Source organism: Megascapheus bottae, chromosome 17 (genome assembly GCF_031878675.1).
Source record: "Megascapheus bottae isolate mThoBot1 chromosome 17, mThoBot2.hap1, whole genome shotgun sequence".
Lineage (NCBI taxonomy): Eukaryota > Metazoa > Chordata > Mammalia > Rodentia > Geomyidae > Megascapheus > Megascapheus bottae.
In genome coordinates, this window is record NC_143525.1 from 15274719 (window position 1) to 15296712 (window position 21994).

At 42.1% G+C, this 21994-nt stretch overlaps 1 protein-coding gene across 1 annotated transcript in view; it reads left to right on the forward strand.

Moving 5' to 3' along the window:
- Pitpnc1 (phosphatidylinositol transfer protein cytoplasmic 1) overlaps positions 1 to 20249 on the forward strand; it is a gene marked incomplete at its 5' end in the record, with an annotated part of 105086 nt that extends 84837 nt beyond the window's left edge. Inside the window, 3 exons of the mRNA XM_090351489.1 lie at positions 244 to 307; positions 13273 to 13389; positions 17746 to 20249. Of these exons, the coding sequence (XP_090207615.1) occupies positions 244 to 307; positions 13273 to 13389; positions 17746 to 18062 (498 nt within the window). The remainder of the gene's footprint in view (positions 1 to 243; positions 308 to 13272; positions 13390 to 17745) is intronic.
- Between the last annotated feature and the right edge of the window lie 1745 nt (positions 20250 to 21994).

Below are 21994 nucleotides of genomic sequence, written 5' to 3' on the forward strand. Positions count from 1 at the left end.
GTCCTGGGGCTTGAAACCTGGGCTCTGTCCTTCAGCTTTTTTTCCCCCCTCAAGGCTAGCTCGCTACCTCTTCAGCCACAGTTTCACGTCCAGCTTTTTGGGAGATAAGAATCTCATGGACTTTCTTGCTCAAGCAAGAAAGTGATCCTCAGATCTCAGCCTCCAGAGTAGCTAGAATTACAGGCATGAGCCATCGGTGCTGGTATCGTGGTAGCATTCCAACCTCGTCTTTCTCCTTTCTAGGTTGTCCGAGACATTCTGCTGATTGGGCACAGGCAGGCTTTCGCATGGGTTGATGAGTGGTATGGTAAGTCATCTTGCCTGAAGTAACTGGGAGAACCATTTCCTAATATGTTGGCTTGGGATTTCAGTTTATCTGGCTTCAACTGCTACCTGGAAGGCCAAACACAAAGGCAGGCCACTGCTTCCTGTCTTGGAAATGGCCCTGTCCACTGAACATAATAGAGATGCAATTATAGAAGCTGAGTCTAAAATAGCCTCAGAGCTACTGACAAAGTAGGCCTCAGTATGTTTGATGCTGGTATATAGTTGATATGCAAGGCCCTCTCTTTCTCTGTTGGATGCATTTCAAACCCATCCTAATTTATCCCCAAACTCCAATTCAGGATCAAAGCTGTCTCATGTCAAGAAAAACAGTCCTTTGAGGCAGAGAGCACTTGAAACAATCCTTCACCAAATACCTACAGGTTCTATAAAAAAAATTCAAGGGCACACAGAGGTGCAGGTGTCCTACTAAGCCTAATGGATGCCATTGCTCTGACTTGTTGGTTATGAAACTGGAAGAGGTAAGGAAGTTCTGCGCTTTGTCACTCTGTGAAAATGAGGTTTGCTTCATCCTGTGACGGATGGCTCGCCCTCCCCAGATGCTCAGCGCTGTGGATTTGTGCAAGAGCCTTTTGCATTCCCAGAAGCCATCATCAAATGACTTGTGTCCTTGGCTATAAATAGAAAGGAACACACCCAATGGGTGACTTAGCTTCAATCTGATTTTCAGATCATTTATCTAATGAAATGCCTTCCTCTTTGACCCTTCCCCAAGTCCCATCCCATTTGATCTAAGTGTAACCTAAATTATATTTTGGTCCTTTTTCCATCATCATTTCACCTATCCCTCCCATTTCTTAGCAGAAGGTACCGAATTTAAAGTAACAGGATACATGGGGTCCGAATGGACCAAAACAGCAATGATTATAAATGTTTCTACCTGCTTTTGAGCCACATTTGAACAGATGTAATTCTGTACGCTACGGACTCGTTTTGTGTTGAATTTTCCCAGAACTGTCCCTTCTAAAGGGTACATGGATCTTCCTAGGTTGGTCCAAACACACCCTTAGGATGCTCCCCTGTCCTAAAGCAAGTTGGCATATCGCACGTTGTCATGAAAGTATCTGAAGAACCATCTATCTGTCTTGTCATTGATGAGGCAAGTGAACAAACAACTTCCTGTGATTACTTGCCCTAATCCCCAAACAAATCTTTTTTTGGTGGTTTCCCCACCTAGGGGACTTCTCTTAGATTCTCAAAAGGAGCATAACCAACCCCGTACCCCCACCCCCCAAAAGGTTCTGACCTCTGCTAATTTGGTCTTCTCAGAGCTCATGGCTCATACTGTGCTGCCAAGAGCAAGAGCAAAAAGGGATTTGAAGAATAACAGGCTTGAACTGATCAGAAGTTTGGCAAGAGGAAAGGCAGCTGGAGGGCCAGAAATCTGTCACTGTAAAGACCAAGCGAGGGCTAGAAAAGGTGGCTTACTGGTAGAGTGCTTGGTTAGCATGCATGAAGCCCTGGGTTTCATCCCTCAGTATCATATAACCAGAAAAAGCTAGAAATGATGCCACGGCTCAAGTGGTAAAGTGCTAGTCTTGAGCACAGAGAGGCTTAGAGATAGTACCCTGACTCTGAATTCAAGCCCCCAGGACTGGCAAAAAAAAAAAAAAATTAAAATAGGTATCTCCTACTGCCAGAATGCCATTGAGGACTTTCTAGAAAAAGGAAGGCGTAAAGAACAAAATATTAATATAGGAATGTTTTTAAATTGTAGGTAAGTCTCTAGCATGTAAATGACCTGTACAGAAAATGGTATGGGGGGTTCTTTGTAAGCCAAGGGCAAGGAGGAACTTAAGAGTAATTCAGAGAGAGGGGAACAACAGAGAAGAAGGAGAGGGACCACTAGGCAAGCACAAGGCCCCAAGTTCAGACCAAATTCTCAGACTATTACCAGAACCCAAAGCTAAAATAATAATTGAAAGGACAGTCAAGTTCTCCAGTCTGGAAATCTTGACAAACACCTATTTACCTAGAATAGATGAGGGAAAGGCAGTTAACAACTCAAGAAATCTGTTGATCAACAAATCCTTTCTGTGTTCGAGTGGAAGATGGAGGGGAAGAATGTGGGCTTTCATGGATGCAGATCCTCAGAGCCCCTTAAGTCCCCAGAGTGGGTCCCCACCTTTTAGATCCACAGTCAAAGCCCCAGGTAAAACAAGCCACCTTTTAACTCACTGATGGTCTGATCTGAGAAGCACACACCAATTTCATGTGAACTACTGCCAGCCACCCAGCTGAGGTATTAGTGGAAACCACAGTGGCTCCTTCATTGCCTGCTGCAGATGCTCAGGAAATGCAATGAATGGAAACAGTCCTGTCCATTGTGACTCCTGAGCCTCTTATTCAAGGTCATGCTGGAGACTGCAGGCCTTCCAGGAAAAGGAGTGGCTGTTACCCAGGCTAAGTGCATACCCAGAGAACCTTTCAATTCAGGGACCTGGTGTTGCTTCTTTTTCTTTGGCTTGTACAGGCTCAGTGAGGTTCACATTAATACACAGGGACAAGGTGTAAAGTAAAGAAGCCTTTGTCAGGGTTGGAAGTGTGACTCCATTGATAGAATACCAGCCACTGAGTGAAAGCATCTGGTATCAAATTTGAATCCCAGTCTTGGGCCTAAATAATAACAATAGCAATACTACTACTACTACTACTACTAATACTAATAATAATAATAATGAAGCCTTTGGCAGCCTGGAATTGGCAACTCCTACCTATAGACCCAGATTATAGACCTGAAAATGGTGGTTCAAAGCCAGCTCCAGAAAGAAAAATCCATAAGACTCTTATCTGCAATTCACGAGCAAAAAGCTAGAACTGGAAATGTGGCTCAAATAAGAGCCTCAGCCAAATAAGAGCATAAGGCCCTGAGTTCAAGTCCTAGTAATATCCCTTGGCTACCACTTAGAACAAGGATTCTGACTGAGGTCTCCCCCCTCCCCCCCCCCGCAAATCTATAGCATCAACATCTTGTGGGGATTTATTAGAACTATATTCTCAAGCCTCCATCCCAAACCCAATAACTCAGAAACTTTGGAGGATTTAGGCCTAGTCATCTGGTCTACCCAAGGGTAACATGATGCCCTAGAGGTGATTCAGAACTATAGGCTTATGGAATAGGTTATAAAGCACAATTGAATCTAAGGACAGTTTAAATAATTCAATCCAAAAGGGTTAGACTAGAGGATCATAGTTTCCTTCAGGGGAAACTGCTAAACTTGGATCCCTTATGAGAAAATACTCCCCTTTAAATAGATGAACTAGAACACAGTGCCCCTACTGGGAAGTGTACTTGGAGTTGAATTTTGGCTCCATTCACGTCAGCTCTGTGTTGGTTCAGTGCACCCACTGGACACCGGTCAGGACCACACATGACAGCCCTGGCTTCTCCTCTTTAATTAGACTCACCACCTCTGGTGTGTCATTATGAGTCAAGAAAAGAGATGCTGGAGAGGGATGGGATCCTTTCCTATCCAAAGATTCATTTTTGTATCTCTTCTGAGCTCCAGCATTTGCCTATCACGAAAATCTTTCCCTAAGCAGATTTGATTCTGTTCATGTTCATTGTAAAGTAGAGCCATTTCCGTGTGGAGGAGTTGAGTTGGTTTTTCAAAGCCCTGATTGGTCTTTATCCATGAGCCTTGGGTCTTTGTGCATGACTAGAACACTAATCAGAGAAGCCGTAACAAGAGGAGTGGTGGATAAAAATAGCCAGCCCAGCTTTATAAAGCATGATTTTGCTTCTCAAATCTGACAGTATTTTCTGAGAGGCACACTGAGGGAGCCAGAGGGAGCCTGTGACCCCAGGGGGACCTCACCAATGTCTTTGAAAATGTGACGCTTCCCAAAAAAGTCTGAGGGAAGGTGACTTCTAGCTGGCATAGATGACACTGTGCCTTGAAAGTGACTTAGAAATCAGCTGGCATCCCTAGGGCCAGCCTGCCAATGAATGAAGCCAGCTCAAGTGGAGCAAGAGGCCTGCTGAGGAGCTAGTGTTAGCTGGTAGAGATCGCCATGCCAGCATTGCCTGGTGACCTGGGTTTCTTGAAATGTGAACTTGAGTGTCTGGTGTGTGTGTGTGTGTGTGTGTGTGTGTGTGTGTGTGTGTGTGTGTGTGTTCATTTTCTAGGAAGAGAATTCATAACTTTCTCTGTGAACCCTTCTCCTACCTTTGCTCCAAACCCAATTTACAATATGCAAGAGCCAAGTGCAAGACAGTGGTTTATGCTAGTAAAGCTAGCTACTCAGAAGGCTGAGATCTAAAGATCAAAGTTCAAAGCCAATCCAGGCAGGCAAGTCTATGAGACTTTTATCTCCAGTTAACCAGGAGAAAGCAGGTAGTGGAAGTGTGGCCCAAGCTGGCCTTGAATGAAAAAGCTAAGTGAGAGTGAGAATCTCTGGGTTCAAGACCTGAGTTTGGCAAAGAAAGAAAAGGAAGTGAGGGGGGCGGGGAGGAAGAGAGAGGAAGAGGGAGGAAGGGAGGGAGGGAGGGAGGGAAGAAAGAAGGAAGGAAGGAAGGAAGGAAAGAAGGAAGGAAGGAAGGAAGGAAAGAAGGAAGGAAGGAAGGAAGGAAGGAAGGAAGGAAGGAAAGAAGGAAGGACCTAAGCTTTTTGTATTGAATTATAATCATTTTGACGAGTTCATAAGTGACTGTTGCCAAAGGAGAGAGGCACCATTTTGCTGCAGCTGGAATATCCAACCTAACTTCATCCCTGACTCAAATCCTTGCTCTAGACTTTCATTTATTTTGACTCCAACTTCGACAGAAATGACCTCTATTTTGGCTTTGGAGCCTGAAAGTGAGAAGATGGCATTTGTAGGAGAAAGTGAAGCACCCCCAGATAATTATTGCAGAGCAGCCACCATGTTGAGTCCTCTTCACTCACATTTCCTGTGCATGAGCAAAACATGCCCACTTCCCCATTTCCCTTACTTTATCCTGTTTTACTGTAATAAATCCTTGCTAAACTTAAAAAGAGGAGCAGGAAAAAAAAGGGGAAGAAGAGGAAGTAGTAAAGTACAGGGTGTCATTGGACAGGGCATTGAATGTTGCATATGGAATTTTCCTCTCCTAAATCTTAACGTCCATGACGGTGTGATACAGTGCAGGGAACAGTTGATGCTTGCATATTATTCATTCCCCTGCATTTATAGTAAGTAGCTCGGTACCTGTAAATGACTTGTATCCAAAAGGCCTTCTAAATATTGGCCTTACCTTCTCTAACTATGAATTTAACTCTCCATCCTTTAAATCAGAATAATTGGCAGCTGGGCACAGATGGTTCATGTATATAAGCCAAACCACTCAAAAGGTTTACATCCAAAGGATCATATTTTGAAACCAGCCAAGGCAGAAAAGTCTATGAGACTCCATCTTCAAAACAGGTAAAAGCTGGGCATGACTGAAGTGATAGAATGCAAGCCCAGCAAGCACAAGGCTCTAAGTTCAAACACCAGTACCAGGAAAAATAATAATTGCCAATGGTAGAGTGCCTGCCTAGCAAGCTCAGACTCTGAGTTCAGTCTCCAGTGGCTACAAAGTAGACAGACAGACAGATAAACACGCAGATGAAATGATTGAGAGTTGCCACCATAAAAAGTTAAACAAATAGGAGAAAATGTTTGCAATATACATAGCTGAAAGAGGATTTATATTTACCATATATATATGTGTGTATATTTATATTTATCATATATATGTGTGTGTATATATACAGATATATATGGAGAGAGAGAGAGAGAGAGAGAGAGAGAGAGAGAGAGAGAGAGAGAGAGAGAGAGAGAGAGAGAAAGTCATGTTGGGTATTGGTGGCTCATGCCTGTAATCCTAGCTGCTCATGAGGCTGAGATCTGAGGATCATGGTTCAAAGGCACTAAAATCCATGAGACTCTTATCTCCAATTAACTACCAGAAAACCAGAAATAGTGCTGTGGCTCAAGTGGTAGAACATTAGCCTTGACCTGAATAGCTCAGGGACAATGCCCAGGCCCAGAGTTCAAGCCCAATGAGTGACAAAAAAAAAGCTCAGAAACAATGTGCAAATGTGCAGACCCTGAGTTCAAGCCCTGTGACAAAAAAAATGTCAGATAAATTGGAAATTCAGTACCAAAATATAATAAAAAAGAAAGAATATGAATAGCAAATCATAGAACAAATGAAAATGGCCAATAAACTCATTACCACTCACAGAGAAAACAGCAGGAAGCTATTACATTTGCCTGTCTGATAGCAAGAATCTGTGGTTAGTAATACCTATCATGGGGTATAAGATGATAAAGTACAAAGTATGCCATAAAAATGCTGAGAGTCAGATAACCTGTCATCCATGATTCTACTTCTGGAAATTTATTCTCATGGAATGACGCAGCCTGGTGCCAGTGGCTTGTGCCTGTAATCCTAGCTATTCAAAAGGCTGATGTCTAAGAATTGCAGTTTGAAGCCAGCCCTGGGAAGGAAAATCTATGAGACTTGTATCTCCAAGCAAGCTGGGCACAGTGACTGACCCCTGAAATCCTAGCTACTCAGGAGGCTGAGATCTGAGGATTGAGGTTCAAAGCCAGCCGGAGCACTAATGTCTGTGAGTCTCTTATCTCTAATTAACCACTAGAAAACCAGAAGTAGCACTGTGGCTCAAGAGCTAGGGCAGTAGCCTTGAGCTGAAGAGCTCAGGGACAGCACCCAGGCCCAGAGTTCAAGCCCCCTGGCCAACAATAATAACAATAAAAACAGCCAGCAGTGGAGCTGTGGTTCAAGTGGTAGAACATTCATGTTCAGGCCCTGAATTCAAGCCCCAGGACCTGCACACACACACACACACACACACACACACACACACACACACACATGCTTATGAATATATGAATAAGAAAGGAAGGGATGGAGGGAGGGAGGAAGGAAGAAAGAAGGAAGGAAGGAAGGAAGGAAGGAAGGAAGGAAGGAAGGAAGGAAGGAAGGAAGGAAGAAAAAAAGGAAGGAGAGGAAGACAAGGAGGAAGAGAAGAAGAAAGGGAAGGCAAAAGAAGGTAAAAGAAAAAGTAAATCCAAAGTACTTGCAAATAAAGTATAGTAATTATAGTATGATTCCATATATATCCAAGTGATCAATATGTGTGTTAATATGCATGTGACTTCCATAAATATGTGTGTCTCAGTTTCATACCAGTGTTATCTTTAGGAGAGAAGCAATAGGACTGGTGGAAGAAGTCAATAGTATTTGATTACTTTTATGGAACATAGTTCATAGATTATTTGAGTGACTGAATTAGTAAATAGTAGTTAGAAAGTCTATTTTTTAAAAAGATGATTAGAGCAGTGTAGAACTCATGTAGTTGAAGCATGTTTTGCTCTTTAGTTAATAGTGTGGGAAATTTTTAAAGTCTCATTTCATAGATTCCCTGGGATCAAGGTGTTTTTGCTAAGTCTAGGCTGGTGGAAAATGCAGGGGTTCTAATCTCAGCTCAGTCACCTGCAGAGGAGAGGGTTCCACTCAGGGCCTTTGAAGTGATCTTCATATCCTGGGGTACAAAATCAGGATCTGCTCACTCTCACTGGAAGGAGAACAAGAAAAAGAAGGAAAGAAATGTTCTCTTAAGAGAACAAGGAGCAGGCACCAGTGGCTCATACCTGTAATCCTAGCCACTTAGAGACTGAGATCTAAGGATCATGGGTCTATGCCAACCAGAAAAGGAATGTCTCTAAGATTCTTATTTCTAATTAACTTCCCCATCCCCACCCCCACCCCCAATAAAAAGCTGGGCACCGTGGCTCACGCCTGTAATCTTAACTACTCAGAAGACTGAGACCTGAGGATTGTGAGGTTTAAAGCCAACCATGAGACTCCTATCACCAATTAACCATCAGAAAACCAGAAATGGTGCTATATGGCTCAAATGGTAGAGCATTAGCCTTGAGCTGAAGAGCTCAGGGACAATGCCCAGGCCCAGAGTTCAAGCCCAATGACGGACCAAAAAAAAAAAAAAAGAAAAAAAAGGCCAGGAATGGAATTTTGTGGCTCAAGTGGTAAAATACTAATATTGAATGAGCAAAATCATTAAGAGGTAGTGCCCAGACCCTTAGTTTATGCCCCAGGACTGGCACAAAAAAGGGGGGTGAGGAGTGTTGCCTAGTGGTAGAGTGCTTGCCTAGCATGCACAAAGCCCTGGGTTTGATTCCTCAGTACCACATACACTATAAAGCTACAAGCGGTGCTGTGGCTCAAGTGGTAGAGCACTAGCCTTGAGAAAGCTCATTGATAGTGCCTTGGCTCTGCATTCAAGCCCCAGGACTGGCAAAAAAAGAAAAAGAAAAAGAAATTGATGCATCTAAACATTGGTTTGCTGCAAGCAAACAAGGCTGGACCTGAATTACTGGAAGTCACTGTGATCCTTGAAAATCAATCCATAATGAAGATGAATCATCTCTGAAAGTACAATCTGCCATTGGACACGCATGACAGGGTTTCCCTAAATGTTGATTCATCCTTGGTTATTGAGGTAATATATATTGCAAAAAGTAAGGCATTTGGCCAGGTCAGCTGGACAGATCCTTTTCACTTGAGGATCCATATACGCCCAAGGAATTTTGAAAATATATACATCATTACTGTGCCCACTTATGGTGTGTGGAGAGGATTCAGGATTTACACAATCCTATTTTCCCTTCATATGTGCACAAACCAAAGAAATTACTATCAACTGTTTGAGAAATGGCTCTACCAAAAACATTCATTCTTATGTGATCTAATTGGGACTGTGTTTTTCTTGTAGAAGTTTTATGAAAATTTTGCTTCTTATTTGTATTTGTTTGTTTGGAAGAGGAGCTGGAGAAGGAACATGGGCTTCACATATTCTAGGCAAGTGTTCTACTGCTGAGCTACAACCCCAGGCCTGAAACTTTGTTTAACCCTTCTAAGAAGAAGAAGAAGAAGAAAAACACATGCACAAGTTTTCATGGCTCACACCATCTACTTGAAAGGTAGATATTGAGAGGCTTACCACTTGAGGCCTGCCTGAGAAAAAATGATGGAGACTCCATCTCAATTCTTTAAAACAATGATGACATGGTAGCACTCACCTGTCATCCCAACTACATAGGAAGCATAAGTACAGAGACTGCAGCAACTGCCCAGCTGGAGAAAGACTTGGAAGAATGGCTCAAGTGGTAGAATGCTTCCTTAGAAAGTAAAAGCCGGGGCCGGGAGTTTGGCCTAGTGGTAGAGTGCTTGCCTAGCATGCAGGAAGACCTGGGTTCGATTCCTCGGTACCACATACATAGCAAAGAAAACTGGAAATGGTGCTGAGGCTCAAGTGGTAGAGCTCTAGCCTTGAGAAAGTCCAAGGATAGTGCTCAGGCCCTGAGCTCAAGCCTAGGACTGGCAAAAAAAAAGAAAAAAAAAAAGCACAAAGCCCTAAGTTCCAACTCTGCTACTTCCAAAAAACAACCAAACAAAAATAACAATTATGTTCCTCAAGTGGCCAAAAGTTCTAGAAAAGTATATCTTCTCTTTGCCAGTTCCAAAGTGATGGTATTTGTTTTGTGACCTATAAGAACCGATTTGCAAATTGTGCTCTTTTTTTTTTTTACACATTTGCATATATTTGATATAGGAAATACAGATATACAAATATATATACAGGTATATATAAAGGAAATGAAAACTTTCTGTAAGTTCAACTCTGCTCCCCCAAAAAATTACTGAACATTCTGAAATATTTACTTGTACCATTTTTAAATATAGATGATATGATATTATGTAGTATGTTTGATTTTTTAGGGATTTTTATTGACAATATTCAAGAATCTTTTTTCTATAGTTGTAGTAAATATTCTTCAAGTATGTTTTTGATAATTGTATAATACTATCAATGTTTTCAAGTAGCTTTCATTTTTCACTGTTATGAAAAACGCACAGGTTGGAGGCATGGCTCAGTTGGTAATGTGCCAGCCCATGAATGCAAGTGTCAGCTCTCAATCTCAGACAAAATAAATAAATAAACAAGGCAGCAATATTCATCCTTGTTTATTTAACAATATAGAATTGATAGATCTTGATAAGATTTTGATATAATCTTTGAAAGCCTAGGGTCATGCTAAATTATCTTTGTTAACCTTGTATTTCAACTTGTATAAATTTTAAACGTTTAATTAAATGTGACCTCCTCATAGTCATTCTCTGTTTCTATGCTTAAGAAGTTTTGATAATAAGCCATTGAAATTAAGGAGATTGCATTGCATAATATGTTGTTATTATTTAGTACAATGTGTTTGTGGTAAGCATAAAGTAGCATTTCTTTATTACTTTCCCTTCACTTCTGTTCTCTAAAAATGAAAGCATGCTCTTTGCTTGGCCAGATTGCTGCTTAGCATTCTTTGTACTCACATTGCATAAAGACAGCATTTTGGATGGATGGGGTTGGGGGGGATCATGAGCTAAATAGAATAGTCCAGATCTGGGTGTAGACCTATATTCCATCTAAGCCCCAGACCATATTGAATTAAATCATAAGCTCTGACATGTCTGCCCTTTGGAAAATGAAGGCAATCTCATATGACACATGGATTGATGTAGAAAGACGTCAAACCACAGGATACAGAAAATACCTAAGGGAAAGTCAGAAGAGCCAGGAGCTGGTAGTTCATGCCTATAATCCTAGCTATGCAGGAGGCTGAGATCTGGAAGACTGCGGTTCAGAGTCAGCCTGAGCAGGAAAGTCTGTGAAGTTCTTGTTTCCAATTAACCAGCAAATAACTAGAAGAGAAGCTGAAGTTCTTAAAGTAAAATTAAGTGATAGAGTGTCAGACTTGAGCAAAAAAGCTAAGGGAGCTGGGTGCCAGTGGCTCACGCCTGTAATCCTAGCTACTCAAGAGGCTGAGATCTGAGGATCAAGGTTCAAAGTCAGCCCCAGCACCAAAGTCTGTGAGACTCTTATCTCCAATTAACCACCAGAAAACTGGAAGTGGTTCTGTGGCTCAAGTGGTAGGGCCATAGCCTTGAGCTGAAGAGCTCAGGGACAGTGCCCAAGCCCAGAATTCAAGCCCCACAACCAAAAAAAAAAAAAAAAAAAAAAAGCAAAGAGAGCATACAGGAGGCCATGAGTTCAAGCCCCAGTACTGGCACACAGAAAAAATTCTAGCTGTAATACCCATCACACCTGTTAGTGATCAGAGTGTGGGAGTTTATGCAAGTGCCCACATTCTTTCCTTTGTAAAGAGACAGGAAAATTAAATTCTGCCATGATAGCAATAGAAGAATGCTCATCTATGGAAATTGCTGAAAATTGGAGCCGGGAGTTTGGCCTAGTGGTAGAATGCTTGCCTAGCATGCACGAAGACCCGGGTTCGATTCCTCGGTACCACATACATAGAAAAAAGCTGGAAATGGTGCTGAGGCTCAAGTGGTAGAGCTCTAGCCTTGAGAAAATCCAAGGACAGTGCTCAGGCCCTGAGCTCAAGCCCAGGACTGGCAAAAAAAGAAAGAAAGAAAGAAAGAAAGAAAGAAAGAAAGAAAGAAAGAAAGAAAGAAAGAAAGAAAGAAAGAAGTTGCTGGAAATAAAAACACTAGAAGGAGTAAGCTAGGTATCAGTGGCTTTTGCTTTGTAATCCTAGCTACTCATGAGGCTGAGATTTGAGGATCATAGTTCAAAGCTAGCCTGGGAAGGCAAGTCCGTGTGACTCTTATCTCCAGTTAACCACCAAAAAAAAAAAAAAGGTGGAGCTGTAGCTCAAGTGGTAGAGCACTAGCCTTGAATGCTCAGGGACAGTGATCAGACCCTGAGTTCAGTCGCAGACTGGTAGATTCACACACAAATATATCTGGAGTAGATTGGGGGGACGGGGAGTAAAATTATGGGGTCATTTAAAGTGAAACTACATTTCTCATTCTAAAGACAAGATGGGTTCCTTGTTTGAGAGTAGATTGGGGGCTTTGTTTTTGAGACTAAGATTTCACTAGGTAATTCAGGCTGGACTTGAACTTTCAATTCTCTTACCTCAGCCTCCTCAATGCTGGGATTATAGGCATGTACCACCATACCCAGCTTGCTCATTTATAGTTTTCTGATCTGTTTGAATAAGACGAGATTTCTCAACCTGATCACTCTGGACACTTTGATCATTCTATTAATCAAACAATTCTTTGCCAGGGGCACAAAGTCACTAAATAGATGCAGGTCTGCAGTTTTAATTCCTGAAAATGTCCCAACACTGTCTCTTCTCAAGAACCACCAGTTTAAAAGACCATTATCCCATAATACTGAAAGAAAAAAAACTGAGGCCAAAATTCATATCACATGACATTTTATTTATAGATGAGCTTGGGTGGAGTGGTGTCAGCCATCGCCAAGCTGTTAGGTGTAGACATTCCCTCCCTGACACCTGGGAAGACAGGCAAAAAAAAAGTCTCTGTGAGAATTGCTTCAAATCATGCTTAGACTTCTCTTGCATCCAGTCTCCTGTGGTAGCCACGTCCATTTTCTTCCCTTAATGTTGAGTACATTAAAGACTCGGGCTCTTGGAGAAAGATATTATGAAAGGTAAGTACTGGCTCAAACAAATCTGATCCTCTGTCCACGAAGGGATCTTCTAAAAAAGCTTTAGTAGATCTCAGCCTGTGCTCTGCCCACACGCTAATACTTCTACCCAACTGAGCTCTTTTTCAACCAGAATTCACCGCTGAATAATCTGTCCTCGGTTCTAAGTCTCTTTCGACTTAACCTCCTTGCCCTCAATCCCTCTTTGGCTGGTTCTGCTAACTTTATGATGTATTCTTCATAAAGTTAGTCCATTCCCTGCATTTTCTTTTTCTTTCTTTTTTGCCCTCAACCTCTTTGGCCACTGCTAAGCAATCATGCTCCCCTTAAATCCCCCTTCCCCCCGCATTGAAAGTGTGCCTTGAATAACGGAAGTTGCCAACATCTTGACCTCTTTCAGATATGACACTGGATGATGTTCGGGAATACGAGAAAAACATGCATGAACAAACCAACATAAAAGTTTGCAATCCGCATTCCTCCACTGTGGATGACATAGAGAATCATGCCCAAACAAGTGTATGTAGAATTATTCCAACATGTTGCCCACCCCATAACAAACACATGCACTGATCTCTGAAATACCACAAATGCTCCTTTCCAGCCTGCCACAAAATCATAGCAGCGCCCACCACAGGCCATTGGTAAAGATGCCCAGCTCAGTCTAGACAAATCCTATTTCCTGTCTCTCCCAGACAGATTGATTCTTTAAAGCAACCTAGTTGGGGTTCTCTTCTTTTTTGTTGTTGGTTGTTATAAAGCCTAGAACAGAAATGGAAACATTTTATGGTACTAGTAAAGGTAGAAAAAGAATGGCTCTCACCAACCAGAAAAGAGCATAGGAAGAATAGCTGGATGTCTTATGTATACTAGAAAAACATGTCAGGAACTTTTCCAAACATACTTAGCACTCACTTTATTCATTCAAGGGCAGGCTTCTGAATGATCTGCTATTTTAGGTTTCCTTCCACTTGCATTAAAATGCTTTCTTTCGGCCGGACGGAGCAGCTCACGCCTGTAATCCTACCTACTCAGGAGGCTGAGATCTGAGGATCAGGGTTCAGAGCCAACCTCGGCAATAAAGACCACCGAGAGACTCTTATCTCCAATTAATCATTAGAAAATGGGAAGTGGCGCTGTGGCTCCAGGGGTAGGGTGGTAGCCTTGAGCTGAAGAGCTCTGGCACAACGCCCAGGCCCAGAATCCTAGCCCTACAACCCACAAAAAAACCAAACCAAAACAAACTTTCTCTCCATAGCCATTTTAGCCAATCAGTTCCTTTCTACTCAGAGTAATCTGTAGTCTGCAAGCTCACAAACTGAGTGGGGAAGCAGTGATGAGCTAGAGTGGATCTCTCCTGTGTCAGTCACACAGTGGGTAAGGAGCGCTGACTGTACTGTGTAGGCCACCATTGAAAGTAGAGTCACAGGAGCCGGGAGTTTGGCCTAGTGGTAGCGTGCTTGCCTAGCAAGCACGAAGACCCAGGTTTGATTCCTCGGCACCACATACATAGAAAAATGCCAAAAGTGGTGCTGAGGCTCAAGTGGTAGAGTTCTAGCCTTGAGAAAGTCCAAGGACAGTGCTCAGGCCCTGAGCTCAAGTCCAGCTGGCAAAAAAAAAAAAAAAAAAAAATTAAAAAAAGAAAAAGTACAGTCATTTCTCAATCACTTATGCAAATGAAGAGGAGACACAAGAGCAGAGGAAAACATAATCAACAACAAATAATTTCTATGGATCTTCAGCCCCAGCTGGAGTTCTCATATCCAGGAGCCCAGGCTGTGGAATAATCACTAGGGTTTTTTGTTTTATTTTGCTTTATAAGCCAAAAAAAAAAAAAAAAAAAAACTGTTGCTAAACCATGAGCTGATACTTTGTATGTTTTTAGAGAAAATTTGAAAAGAGAATATAGTTATGCAAAATCAGGGGATGGCTTTTGGATACAAAGGATTGGGAAGACCTGGTAGCTCTTTGGAAATTTTCAGTTAAGTGTTTAGCGCATGTCTTTGGAATGTATCCTGCAAGTATCTGGCACTGCCATGGGATGCATGCAAGTTGAATGCCTTGAGGCCACCTGGGGTCCAGAATTCTTCCTTTCCCTGCCTGCTTGCATGCAGTGACTGCATTTGAGGCCAAACGGATCCATAAGACATTCCTCTCTGCCCTCCCTGCTCCAAAGATAAAAATAAAATGTTTGCAGCAAGGTGTGCGTGCTAGTGGCTCATGTCTGTAATCCTAGCTACTTAGGAGGCTGAGATCTGAAGATCACGGTTCAAAGCCAGCCTAAGTAGAGAAATCCCTGAGAAATAGCAGAAGGCCATTTGCATGATTTTCTTTAAGTTTGGCTATTATTGTTATATTATTGTTGTTGATATTATTATTATATCTGTATATTATATAGAAGGCACTAAGTTAGAATGAGATATTATTTTCACACACATACACACACACACACACCATGCATTTTCTGTCTACAGGCCATGATTGTTTCATGATTTTAATTTAACAGATGCCGCGCCGCAGCCCCCCCCCCCCCCCCCCCCCGCTACTTCCCTGCAAAGTTCCACAAATGGTCTTTTGGAATGCTTTTGACATTTTCCTTATTCTTTGGAGTTCTGTGAAATTGAAGATCATTTCTTTTTCCACAGTCTTCTCTATTGTAAAAGGAAGCAATTAAAACCAAGAAGCTGCTGTGCATCCTTTATTAAAACCACACGGATGCGTGGTGAAATTTCAAGACTCAACCTGAACTGAGATGAATCAGATTGGACATGTGCAAAATTAACATCCATGAACACAGCAATAAGGAAATTACAATCTTATTTTCAATCAAGGCGTTTCAAAACCCCTTGGTTAAAAATAAGACTTAGGAGACACTGGGAGTGGAAAAGCAACATTTTGTGCCTTGGGTGATTTCTGCCCCCTGCTGGAAGCTTTGAGTATAGCAATATATACAGACTGCAGAAAGTAATTTTTCAGAGGCTATCCATTTCTTAGGGCAAGTACACACCTAGAACTTAATTCACTGAAGTTCTTCTTAGAGTCTTAACTTTGCCTTTTTTCTAAAAACTTCTCATTTCTTAGTTTACTAGTCTTAGTATTTTTAATGTAGTAAGTCCATACGTACAATTTTTTTCTTAACGTATTATGAAATTTACATTATGTCAACATAGTTGTCATTTAAATTTTTATTTTCCTTTGTGAAATCCTTATTCTTTGAGGGAATTTTAACAACTATTAAAAAGGAATTCTTGAGGGTTTCATTTTATGAAAAATATTTTTCATATGTTAAATACTATAAAATCTAATAATTAAGGCCAGGCACCAGTGGCTAATGCCCATAATCCATTCTACTCAGGAAGCTGAGATCTGAGGATCTTGGTTTGAAGCCAGCCTAGACAGGAGAAAGTCTGTGAGACTCATATCTCCAATTAACTGCCAAAAGGCCAGCAGTGAGACGATGACTCAAGTGGTGGAGCAGTAGTCTTGAATGAAAAAGCTAAGGGAAAGCATATGACATTGTGTTCAAGCCCCAATACTGGCACACACACATACACACATACACACGCCCCTAGGGAAGTTTCTGCAGCTAAAACCATGGCGGGGGGGGGGGGGACAAAAAATGAGCCTCTTGAAAGGCAAGATACATGAGAAAACCCTTGGGTAACAGATATCAGCCTTTACTCAGAACTTTACCCAGTGCTTATTTTAATAATATAGTTGCCTGCTTCCTTGTTCCCAGTAAATAAAAATGCAAAGGCTACCAGGCATAGTCAGACTGGCAGTGACTGATAACAGTAACGGAAAGAAGAGCTAGTTAGCTAAAACAGCAAATAGAAGCCGGGTGCAGTGGTTCATGCCTGTAATCCTAGCTGGAGACTGAGATCTGAGGCTTGTGGTTAAAAGCCATCCCAGGCCCTAAAGTCTGTGAGACTCTTATCTCCAATTAACCACTTGAAAACTGGAAGTGGGGCTATAGCTCAAGGGGTAGGGTGGGTAGCCTTGAGCTAAAGAGCTCAGGGACAGTGCCCAGGCCCAGAGTTCAAGCCCCATGACCAAAAAAAAAAAAAAAGGCAAATAGAAGCCAGGTGCTGTGGCTCACCCTGTAATCCTAGCTACTCAGGAGGCTGAGATCCAAAGATCACAGTTTGAAGCCAGGCCAGGCAGAAAAGTCTCTGAGCCTTTTATTTCCAATTAACCAAGAAGAAAAGACAAGAAATAGCACTATCAAGTGGTAGAGTGCTCGTCTTGAGCAAGAGTTCAAGGATGCAGCTCTTGGGCCCTGAATTTAAGCCCTAGGACTGGCACACACACACCACAAATAGACTTTGAGAAGGAAATTATCACAGGATGTGATAACATATCACATGGTGATGTGTTTTCAACACATTAGGTCTCAAAGGTGGTGTCTAGAATCCATTACATATACGAGAGAAACATTTACAATTGTTAAATGCCACTTTGACTTTCCTGTCTAAGAAAAACATTGCAAGCTGGACAAGTATAGCTTACATTTATAAACCTAGCTACGTGGGAGGCTGAGATCTGAAGATCCCAGTTCAGTACCAGTCCACGAAGAAAAGCCCGTAAGACTCTTACACTCCAGTTAGCCAACCAAAAAGAAATGAAGCTGTGGCTCAAGTGAGAAAAGCACCAGCCTTACACAGAAAAGCTAAACAAGAGCATAAGACCCTGAGTTCAAGTTCTAGTCCTGGCACAAAAATAAAAATGGGGGAATAACTCAGGTTTGTCGTCTTATAGGCCCCTTCTCTGCCAGGGTCTCACTAGTTCCTTTAAAAGTAAGCTCAGAGATCAATCCATCCACCTCTTGCCAGTAACTGCTGCTTTTTTTCCCTTTCTGTCTCTCCCTCTGAAGACATGACAATGGATCAAGTGCGAGAATTCGAACGAGCCACTCAGGAAGCTACCAACAAGAAAATCGGCGTTTTCCCACCTGCCATCTCCATCTCCAGTATTTCCCTGCTTCCTTCCTCTGTGCGCAGTGCCCCGTCCAGTGCCCCTTCCACCCCGCTCTCCACGGATGCCCCAGAATTTCTGTCTGTCCCCAAAGATCGGCCCCGGAAAAAGTCTGCTCCAGAAACTCTCACACTTCCAGACCCTGAGAAGCGAGCTACCCTGAATTTACCCGGCATGCGCTCTTCAGAGCAGCCCTGTCGGCCGGAATCAGAGTAACTTCATGTTGAATAGCCCCTGAGGTTTTTCTGTTTTCATTTTTTTCTTAAGTGGGGGAGTTGTCGTTTGTTTGTTTGTTAAGAATCGTCTTCTGATATAGGAAAAGACTGCCTCGTCCTCAAACCTGTCCCTTTGATCTCCGAGGGTGCATGTGGCTGTGTAATTTCACAAATGAGATAAATCCCCCAGCATGTCACCCAATGTCCGTTGCTGAAGGATGGTAAGGTTGGGGGAGGTTTGCATGGACTCGGAGGGCAAATAATAGAGGAAAATGTGCACACTCTACACAGCTTTGTTGCTAGGGGTGGGAAAACAGTGAGGTCAGTTTCTTTCCGTCACACCCGATAGTCTAAAACTAAACAAAACACGAAACATCTCAGGCGTCACGTCCCTAATTGTTCAGTTTTGAACTACGGATCACCAGTACTTGAATATCAAGAGTTACTGAAATTCCTATTTGGGGGCCTAATTAACTCTTTAAAAATTTTTTGGAAACTTTGATTATTAACCTAGAAAGGCTCCAAGTGCAATTAATGAGAACTTATTTATACATTTCAAAGAATTTGATAAAGAGTCCACTTGTTCTTGTCTTTTAATACCACCACCCCGCTTGAGCCCTCGTGGCCTTTGAAATCCTGGAGTGGCATGGCTGAATGTGATGAAGCTGATATCTGGGGATTTCGTTGAAGAACTGAGAGTCTCAAGAGAGATTAAACATCTTTGTTCTCTACTTGTACCCAAAAACCTTGAATTGTCCATTTTCATTAAGATTCTCAGAATTTGAGCTGGGCACTGATGGGTCACTCCTGTAATCCTGGCCACAGAAGACTGAGATCTGACAATCATAGTCCAAAGCCAACCTCGAGCAGACAATGCCTGAGAGACTCTTCTCTTCAATTAACTTAGCAAGAAACTGAAAATTGCTTTTTCAGCAATTTTTCAGTGTGGCTCAAATGGTAGAACACCAGCCTTGAGCTAAGGGATAGCATTCTGGCCCTAAATTCCAGCCCCAGAGTTTGCCAAGACACTCAGTAAAATTCATTGTCTATGTATCCATTCAAATAAGTTCACATGGAAATAAGCTAATGGGCTTGATAGCTGGGGGAATGTCATGGTAGATGAACTATGATAAAGAGAATCTTCTCCCATTTCTCTCCTGGTTTTCCTCTTAGTAAACTACTTCCAGTAGACTTTACCTAAATGAATGGCCTGGCTATCAGGTCTTAGACAACTGTCATTCTTTTGTTTCTGTTTTGAAATCTTCATATTGGAAGCAAGAAGAGGAGTTCAGTGGTAGAGCACTTGCTTAGCACGTATGAGGCCTTGGGTTAAATCCCCAATACTTAAGGGAAAAAAAGGAGCTAAATCCAAAGGTTGAGAATGTCAGAGAAATTGAACTGGTACTGCAAGAACAAAACGGTGAATGAGCAAAACTGGTGATTCCTCTTTGTAAAAGAGAAGAGTGGTCCTTCTATCTTTCGTTTCTGCAGGTAGTTAGGAATAGAAGATTCAAATCAAGGTTTACAGGAGATCAGCTTAAACATCCAAGTGGCAAAAAGAATTCTCAGGGCTGGGAATGTGGCTTAGTGGTAGACTGCTTGCCTAGCATGCATGAAGCCCTGGGTTTGATTCCTCAGTACCACATAAACAGAAAAAGCCAAAAACGGCGCTATGGCTCAAGTGGTTGAGTGCTAGCCCTGCACAAAAGAAGCTCAGAGACAGCACCCAGGCCCTGCATTCAAGCCCCAGGACTGGCAGAGAGAGTTCTCAGTTGGGCACTAGTAGCTCATGCCTTTAATCCTAACTATTCAGGAGGCTGAGATCCAAGAATCGCAGTTTGAAATCAGCCTGGGCAGGAAAGTCTATGAGATGTGTATCTCTAGTTAATCACCAGAAAGATGGAGGTAGAGGTGTGGCTCAAGTAGTAGAGTGCCAGCTTTGAGTGAAAAACCAAGTGAAAGCACAGGCCCTAAATTCAAGTCCCTGTACTGGCACCAGAAAGAGAGAAATTCTGCTCCAGTCTAAAGAAGTTAATCTGTCAACTTTGCACCTCACTGCCTTTAAGCCCAAAAGGGAGGGGCAGACAATCTTAGTGTTGACTTTGTGTTTGCAGAAAGGAAGAACAAGATAACTGGGAAGTTTCCATGCCCCTGCCCTAGCCAGCCTTCCTGTGCATAACCTCCAACCTCAGGATCATCCCAAAACTCAGAAACAAAGTAGACCAAGGAGTGCCCCCCCTCCTTCCCCCAGGCCTCTCAGCCAGTGGACCCCCAGTTCCCGCCCTGTGTAGTCTCCTTCAGTCTGTCCACTTTCCTAAGGTGCAGGCACTGACCCCAGGAGCCCCCATGCCAAAGGGGTCAGCATGTATAGATCATTTCTTTATCTAGAAATGGACATTTCACTGAAAAATATAAATAGACCCAGTACTCCAAGGAAAGCAGTTGCAAATAGCTTAGATCGACAGAGCGTCTTTTCCCTGCAGAATGGTCATATTCTTGTAAGGCACCTTGTTTGCATGAAATGGAAGCATGAAATTTGCTTGTGGGAAAATTTAATCTTTTATCCGATCGATCCCTCGGGTGTCTTCTTCATGCTGAATGAGAATGTTTGGATTTTAGAGAGCAAAATTGTACTTTCAGAAGACATGGAAAGTTGTGTGTGTGTGTTTACCATATGCAAACTGAAATCAAGGGTGAGGTGGCTTCCTGAATTTCCCCACCCAGCTTTATTTTGTGACAGATGTTAACACATCTGGCTTTTCCATTAAGACCAATGAGACTTATCCCTTTGATGAAATTGCTTTCCGCTGTCAAGGCCAGCCATTTGCTAATGCTTTAAGTAAGCTTATTTTCTGATTTCCTTCGTGAAGTTTCTTTTATAGCAAGTACAATACCACAGCCATCAACTGCAGAGCCTCTGTGATCTGTGATTCTTAACAAACGTGTGTTCTCTCGAAGTAATGTTCCGATTTTCGGTCTTCACCTGTTTTGTGTGCATTGCAAAAAGGGGAGTAAGGGTCCAGCTGTTCCTTTAACTCTTTTGAATATTTAATCCAGTCAGGTGACTTCAATGTCTTATCAGTCTTGGGGTTTTTTTTCTAAATGTCATTTTCTTTTCTCCATCCATGAATTTGTTCTTGAGGGATACAAGCCTGTAAGGAACGTGTATAGAATATGAAGAATTTTCTAGAGACAAAAAAATACAATGGCTGCATGATGGAAATACAAAAGAAAAAAAACAACAACAACAAAGCAGAAATTTGAATTTGCTCAGCATGTTTGAGGAAAAATCGAATTTCTTAACTCAGTGCCTCCGTTTGCCGTGTGGAAACCTTGAACTTAGTTCACCAAAATTGTATTATATCTGTGTATATATATATAATATACATAAGTGTAGTAGAGTGCATCAGACATCACTTGCCTCCAGTAGCCAAATTAAAGTGCATAATCCTTAGCTTATTTACAGTCTCATGCCTGGAATCCTAGCTACTCAGGAGGTTAAGATCTGAGGATCACTGTTCAAAGCCAGCCTGGGCAGGAAAGTCAGCGAGACTTTCATCTATAATTAGCCACCAAAAACTGGAAATGGGGCTGTAGCTCAAGTAATAGAGCACTAGCCATGAACACAAAAGCTAACACATACACACACTCACATTCAATGACTTCATTATTGTGGGTAGACTTCAAATCTGAAAGATCACCATGCCAATTACAAATAGATTATCAACATCTGTGCTTTGGCTCTGCTTTTCTACAATTAGATGGTCTCAGACTTTTTAGGACATATCATTTCATTTTGAGCCCGAGGATGATAAAACAGAGGGAAAAAATAAGCATGAAGGGGGTGCTGAGACCATTTTAGTTGCTTCCATTAGAGCTGAAACTTGAGTTCATTAGTGACCTAATTTACAAACGCTTCTAAGTTTTGTGTCT